We start from the raw sequence: 7904 nt of genomic DNA on the forward strand, positions 1-7904 counted from the left end.
TACCAGACAGTGACCGATGGATCGAGTGAACTGGACAGTGACGGCTCTCTGGTCCGTCCAGAGCACTAGTTTGCTGGGAAAACCAAGAGGAAACAAAGCTTAGTGAGGGAAAATGGGCAGGAAGGCCAGATTCCAGCTATCTCCGGGACTTCAGTTATAGCACAATCCGAGAACGCCTTATGAAAGGGCGGGTGGTGGGCGTTTGGGAAGAGATGGCCGCTGGGTGGCCTCAGGAACTTCCTGCTGTGTGACTCTGGGCCAGTCACTTCCCCCTGTTTGCCTCCCTTTCTTTATCTGGAAAATGAGCTGGAGAAGGAAATGGCAAAGCCCTCCAGGATCCTAGCCAGGAAACCCCCCAACAATGGAGAAGGGCGATCCGTCACTAAAAGGAAGTGTGGGTGCCCCAAGGACGGCTCGTGTCAGAATCTTTCTGTGTGTGTCTTCCTTACCTTCTGGCTTGGTTTCAGTTCTAAGACAGACATGACTGGGGTCAAGTGACTTGCCCAGGGTCACACAGCTAGAAAGTGTCTGAGGCCAGATCTGAACACAGGACCTCCCATCTCTGGGCCCAACTTTTCCATTTTTGACAGGATTATTCAGCACATGGAGGCGAGGCGGAGAGACAGAAAGTAAAAACCAGTCGTGCCCTCGGGGCGGGCGCTTACTTTCTAAGGGAGGAAGGCCGAATACTAAGGGGAAGTAGAGCCTTTGGGCAGGGAGGGGAGGAGAGAGGGGACGCCTGGATTTCCGCCAAGCATTGGACAAGGCTGATGAAGAGAGTCTGATGGGGTCAAAGGCAACAGAATTAGATGAATGTGGAATTGCTTGAAGAATGGTGACTCTGAGATTAATTTCAAGTATTTAAAAGATCCCAAGAGAAGGGGGCAGCTGGGTGGCTCTGCTAATGGAGAGCAAGGCCCAGAGGTGGGAGGTCCTGGCCCAAATCTAGCCTCAGATATTTCCTAGCTGAGTGACCCTGGGCAAGTCACGACACCCCCATGGCCCAGCCCTCACCACTCTTATCAAAACCAGTTTTGATTATAAGATGGAAGGTGAGGATTTACAAGAAGTCCTAAGAGGGCTGCAAAGTATTTCAGGGCACTTGAAAGGATTCCGTTCGTTGGCCCAAAGGCCAGCATTAGGAGTTGAAGAAAGGCCCACTTAAAGCTGGGAAGGGCCTTATTGGTCCTAGAGTCCAGTCTCTTCATTTTACACAGGAGGAAAACGGGGGCTTCTCGATATTCAGGAACTCTCCCAGGGTCACAGAGCTTCTATGGGTCTGAGACAGGATTAGAACCCAGGTCCTTCTGACTCCAAGCCCAGTGTTCTGCCCTCTACGCCATATCAAGAGAAAACTTTCTTAGAATTAGAGCTGCCCAAAACAGGGCTGGGGAACGTTGGGGTTTGCAGGTTCCCGGGCAATGGAGGGATGCAAACCGCATCTAGGTGATCTCGTCAAGGAAATTCTTGAAGGAGTTCCTGCTTCGTTACGGGCCGAACTCTAGTGAAATCTCTGGGGAGAAGCCACCAGACCAGACCCCTCCTTTGGGACACGTGAAAAGTGGCCGTCTCTGAGAAGACCACATGATGCCTGACGTCCCGCCCGGCTCCCGGGTGCTCCGGGGCCTCGATGCCTCCGAGAGTTATGGGTCCCCTTTCCTGAGCCTTCTCTCTGGCTCGTCCTCTTGGCCGATCTTCCTGTGGCCGCGGCTCTATTTTCCTCACCGTTCTGGGCGCTTTGTGGAGGGGGGGCTCACCAGGGCACGTCCTTTCCGGGTGGCCCCCATAGCAATCACAGCATCCCAGAGGCTGAGCACAGAGAGAGGAACCCTGATGGGGAAAGGCGCAACTCACGCACGTTGCTGCTTTTCCCTAAAAGACCTGCATAACCAAGGCAACCCGCTCGTGACGGCAGTGACGGCGGGCAAAGGGTTTCCCCATCCCCTAAGACTCCCCTTCAGGAGGCAGCAAGTGCAGATACTCGCCTAAGGCTACACAGTGAGCTCCTGGCAGAGCCGGGCCTGGGGTCCAGCTTTTCTAACTCTCAGCCCGTCGCAATAAGTTCCTTGACCCTCCTTCCTTGGTTTTCAGAGCGAGGGGCCAATTACTAAGGTACATGGGGACATTGCTATGCAGCAGGGCCCCCACCTACACCCTCGAAGCTCGGGCAAGTCAGTTAACCTCTGTGGGCCTCAGTCTCTTCTTCTGTAAAATGAAAGGGTTGGACCAGGTGACCTCTGAAGTCCTTTCCGACTCCAAATCTAGGGTCCCTCATCCTGACTGTTGGCATAGCCTGGCACACCCTCCTTGATGGTCTGAGCCAAAAACTAATCACTTCTTCCAACATTCTGGGCTCCATCTCGATCCATGAAGAGCTCTCACAACTGCCTGTTCAGAACACAAAAATAACGAGTGTTTCTTCCTCTGCACTTAGGGGGGCAAGACATCTTCATGACCGAGGAACAGAAGAAGTATTACAATGCAATGAAGAAGCTTGGGTCCAAGAAGCCTCAGAAGCCAATTCCTCGGCCCCTGGTGAGATGCAGAGGGATTCTAGAGCAAACTGGGCACCACCTTTGCCCAAGAGAGCCCTGGTCGTTGGCATGGCCCCAGCTGAATCTGCCATCGCTCTGCCCTCTTGCCCCTGAGCTCTAAAAATAGATGAATGGACGAATGGAAAGATGCATGGATGCATGAATGGGTGGGTGAATAAATGGATGGATGGGTAGATGGATGGATGCATGGATGCATGAATAGGTGGGTGGGTGAATAAATGGATGGATGGATGGATGGATGGATGGATGGATGGGTGGATGGATGGATGGAGGGATGGATGGGTGGATGGATGGGTGGATGGATGCTTGCATGCATGGGTGGTTAGATGGATGAATGGATGGATATGTGGATGCATGAATGGGTGGGTGAATAAATGGATGGATGGATGGATGGATGGATGGATGGATGGATGGATGGATGCCTGAATGGGTGGATGGATGGATTCGTGAATGGGTGAATAAATGGATGGATGGATGCATGGATGCATGAATGGGTGGATGGGTGAATAAATGGATGGATGGACGGGTGGGTGGATGGATGCATGTATGCATGGGTGGTTAGATGGATGAATGGATGGATACATGGATGCATGAATGGGTGGGTGAATAAATGGATGGATGGATGGATGGATGGATGGATGGATGGATGGATGGATGAATAAATGGATGGATGGATAGAAAGACTGCATTTGTTGAGGTCATCCTATGAGTAAAACATTGGACTAAGTTCTGAGGATATAAAGAACAGCCAAAACACAGCCTTGGCCTCAAGGAGCTTGCATTCTAATGGGAGGTGATATGTAAATGACTGTTACAGGCTCCATATCTGCAATATGAATGGGAAGTAATCTCAGAGGGAAGGTATTATCTGTGTGGGAGAACAGAGAAGGGATTCCTGAAAAAAGGTGGGATTTGAGCTGAAACTTGGAGTTTTTAGAAGGCAAGGAATAGGGGAGGGTTTTGTCTTTGTATCCCCAGGAAGTAGCACGGTGCAGGGCACCTAGCAGGACCTTCATTAATGTTTGTGTGGGCTGCCTTGGGGGATTCCCCTTAAAGGAGATCTCCAAGCAGATACTGAATGAGCACTGGTCAGGTTTGCTATGGAAGGGATTCTTGGGCTGATCTTGGCTCTGAAGTTCCTTCCAATTCCAAGGTGTGTGAAGTCCCCTGTCCTCAGCCATGTGTCAGGAAGATAGTCAAAGGAGAAGGTGTAGTCTGCCTGCCCTCTCGATAGAGCACTCGACATCTGGTTGGGGAATTAGATACATGGATAGATGAAGCAACTCAGGAGTAAAATGACTCAACCAACAACTATTATTAAGCACTTCCTGTGTGCCAGGAACTGTGCTGGGGGCTGGAGCTACAGGAGCAATGAATGAAGCAAACTTCCTTTGGGAAGGTAGGCCAGACACTGGATGAACACGCTGAGTAGACTAAAGAGAGAGGCTTAGTGGGAAGGCCAGGCTCAGAGATAATCCAGGCCACAAGACCAGGCAGAGGGCTCTCTGCCACGCCAGCGATGGCGTCTAAGGGATACAGGTAAAAGAGGGCTCTCTGCACCCTGGCAGGCACCCCTGGCCCACTCTTCAGCCTTATCAAGGAGGCCCTAACTGGCCCCTGTGGTCTCTCGGGGCCTGAATTTCTGCTGTCCCAGAAGGCAGAGTCAACCATGACTGTTCTTTGATGCTCATTTTACCCGTAGTCTGACATAGGAGCACATACGTGTCTCCCTCTCCTGACTGCCTTTGCATGAGGTCTGTCAGCACCTGCAGAGCCTCCCCAAAGAGGCAGCTCGACCCCTGAGAAGGGGCGCCGCCCCAAGAATCGGAGGGCCTGGCTTCCAAGCCTCGCTCTGCCATTTCTAGCTGCGTGACTTCAGGAGGCGCTCAGCCCTGCCCTGGGCCTCAGTTTCCCGATCTACAAACTAGGGAGGTTGGATGAGATGGCCTCCGAGGCCCTTTCCAGCTCTGTCTGTGGCCCCGGCCGGATATCCCCAAGTCAGTCTCGATGGTGTCGCCTCCCCCTGCAGCAGCTGGTGTTACAGGGTCAGACTGGGTATCCCTGGAGGGGCTCCACTGCCTCCGGCTCACCAGCCCCCCCTGCCCCTCCCCACCCCAAAGGGCTCGCTAACACCCCCACGGCTCGCTCCTCGTTACAGAACAAATACCAGGGCTTCATCTTTGACATCGTCACCAAGCAGGCCTTCGACGTCACCATCATGTTCCTCATCTGCCTCAACATGGTGACCATGATGGTGGAGACGGACGACCAGAGCCCGGAGAAGATCAGCATCCTGGCCAAGATCAACCTGCTCTTTGTGGGCATCTTCACGGGCGAGTGTGTCATCAAGGTCATCGCCCTGCGCCACTACTACTTCACCAACAGCTGGAACATCTTCGACTTTGTGGTCGTGATCCTCTCCATCGTGGGTGTGTGTCCAGGCGCCGTGGGCGGAGGGCCGGGCGAGGGGGCACGAGGGGCAGAGTCTGGGGTCCGCCTCGGACGCTTGGTACGTGTGGCCTCCCCTTCTTTATTGTCGGCCCTTCGGCTCTACTTCTGTCTGTTGAGGACACACATGCAGTCCATACTGCACTGACCCAAAATAGGGTGTCCCTAAGAGCCCCGAGGAAGAGCTAGGAGGGCCTCGAAGAGGCGAGACTCTTCCGCTTTGGTGACGGAGAGTGGGAAATGGGAAAACTTCAGAGAAGGGGAGACATCTAACGGTGGGAAAGGCCAGGCCCTCTAAGCAGGCAGGATGGACCAAGGGTTTGGCCAAAGCATGTTCAGAGGTTAAGATGGGGACGTGACCTTAAAAAGCATCCAATTCTAGAGCTAAAAAAGACTTCAGAAGCCACCAAGTCCATCCCTCCTCTTTTTTCTATAACCCTTAACTTCCATCTTGGCGTCAGTCATCTGTGTATTGGTAAGGGCTAGGCAGTGGGGGTTAAGTGACTCGCCCAAGGCCACACAGCTCCTCTTCTTTTTATAGAGGTCTCTGAGTCCCAGGAATATTAACTTGCCCTGGGTAACCCAAGTCATGAGTATCAGTGATAAGATTTGAACTCTGATCATCTGCCTTCCATCGGCTTCCCTAGAGGTATCCCGGGAGATAAGACTAGAAACTGGTAGACGAGATCAGAGCATGGAGCAGTCATTTCCTTTCTCTGCCTACCACTCCCCCCACTCCAAATCCTCCTGGTCGGGTTCTAAAAGATACCATGGAAGATGGGGCGGAGAATCTGACCCGTCAGGAACTGAGAAATCAGACATTCCCAAGAAGTGCCGAGGGAGAGCGTGCGGGCTAGAGAGATGAGCTGCCCGGGGACCCCTCGGAAGGAGCGCCCTTAAACCCATCAATGGCCCGGCTTTCCCCGTTACAGATCCACAGGGTTGGAAGGGTGGGACGACCTACCTGACCAACCATGAGAAATACTTGTGTCTTCAAGCATGGCCACTGGAAGGGAAGCTGGGAGGGGGCGGTGCCAAGGGCCCCATCTGCTGGGGGGTCCTACGCAGGGCCTCTGGGCGGGTGCCGAGGCCTGAAGGGAAGCTTGGAAGGAAGGCAGCAGAGAGAAAGCGGCCTTGAGCACATCCTCTCCTCCCGCCCATCCCTAGAACCCCGTCACTAGAAGGGCAGGAAGGATCCACCACACAGGGATGGCAGGAAAAGCAAGTGAGGTGGGGGTTGTGGAAGTGCTTTAGGAAGGACGCAGCTCTGTGCAGGTGTGAGGGGGCCGTTGGGGAGGCGTCCCACCTGGAGTCTGGGGTCTTGCACAGCCACTAACGTCCTCTCCCCTCCGTTGTTCTGCGCAGGAACCGTGCTCTCGGACATCATCCAGAAGTACTTTTTCTCGCCGACGCTCTTCCGGGTCATCCGCCTGGCCCGGATCGGCCGCATCCTGCGGCTGATCCGAGGGGCCAAGGGGATCCGCACGCTGCTCTTCGCCCTCATGATGTCCCTCCCTGCCCTCTTCAACATCGGCCTGCTGCTCTTCCTGGTCATGTTCATCTACTCCATCTTCGGCATGGCCAACTTCGCCTACGTGAAGTGGGAGGCCGGGATCGACGACATGTTCAACTTCCAGACGTTCGCCAACAGCATGCTCTGCCTCTTCCAGATCACCACGTCCGCCGGCTGGGACGGGCTCCTCAGCCCCATCCTCAACACGGGGCCCCCCTACTGCGACCCCAACCTGCCCAACACCAACAACTCGCGGGGGAACTGCGGGAGCCCGGCCGTGGGCATCCTCTTCTTCGTCACCTACATCATCATCTCCTTCCTGATCGTGGTCAACATGTACATCGCCATCATCCTGGAGAACTTCAGCGTGGCCACGGAGGAGAGCACCGAGCCGCTGAGCGAGGACGACTTCGACATGTTCTACGAGATCTGGGAGAAGTTCGACCCGGAGGCCACGCAGTTCATCGAGTACTCGGCGCTCTCAGACTTCGCCGACGCCCTGTCCGACCCGCTGCGCATCGCCAAGCCCAACCAGATCAGCCTCATCAACATGGACCTGCCCATGGTCAGCGGGGACCGCATCCACTGCATGGACATCCTGTTCGCCTTCACCAAGCGGGTGCTGGGGGAGTCCGGGGAGATGGACGCCCTGAAGATCCAGATGGAGGAGAAGTTCATGGCGGCCAACCCGTCCAAGATCTCCTACGAGCCCATCACGACGACGCTGCGGCGCAAGCACGAGGAGGTGTCGGCCACGGTGATCCAGCGGGCCTTCCGCAGACACCTGCTGCAGCGGTCCGTGAAGCACGCCTCCTTCCTGTACCGCCAGCAGACCAGCGACGGCACCCTGTCCGGGGACGACGCCCCCGAGCGCGAGGGCCTCATCGCCTCCACCATGAACGAGAACTTCTCCCGGCCGTCGGGCCCCTCCGGCTCCGTGTCCTCCACGTCCCTGCCGCCCTCCTACGACAGCGTCACCAGAGCCACCAGCGACAACCTCCAGGCCCGGATGTCCGAGTACAGCCAGACCGACGACTTTGCGGACGAGCCGACGTCCCCAGACAGGGACCGCGAGTCCATCGTGTGAGGCCGTCCCCGCCTCGCCGCCTCCCGCCCCCCAGCCGGCGAAGACCGAGCAGACCCCCTCCTGCCGCGACAATCAAGCGTGTTTGTGACCAGAGACTTAAATCCCCTTCCCGCGGCTCCCGGGGAGCAGCGACCCCCTTTGGCCCGGCTCCCTCCGGCCGCTCCCCACGGACAGGACGGTGCGAACGCCAGCTGCGCGGGCAGCCGCTCTGGGACTGAGCAAGCCGTCCCGGCCTCCCTGTCCCAAGGCAGGCTCCATGCTGCCCTGAGTGACGAGGAATGTCTCGACTCCAGCCGCTCTA

General features: G+C 55.7%; 1 protein-coding gene across 1 annotated transcript in view; it reads left to right on the forward strand.

Annotated features, from left to right (window-relative positions):
• Positions 1–7603, forward strand: part of LOC123246716 (sodium channel protein type 5 subunit alpha-like) — a 263117-nt gene extending 255514 nt beyond the window's left edge. The window contains exons 23-25 of the mRNA XM_044675519.1: positions 2431–2535; positions 4714–4984; positions 6369–7603. Coding sequence (XP_044531454.1) covers positions 2431–2535; positions 4714–4984; positions 6369–7603 — 1611 coding nt within the window. The remainder of the gene's footprint in view (positions 1–2430; positions 2536–4713; positions 4985–6368) is intronic.
• The last annotated feature ends 301 nt before the right edge of the window (positions 7604–7904 follow it).

Source organism: Gracilinanus agilis, chromosome 1 (genome assembly GCF_016433145.1).
Source record: "Gracilinanus agilis isolate LMUSP501 chromosome 1, AgileGrace, whole genome shotgun sequence".
In the NCBI taxonomy this organism is placed as follows: Eukaryota; Metazoa; Chordata; class Mammalia; order Didelphimorphia; family Didelphidae; genus Gracilinanus; species Gracilinanus agilis.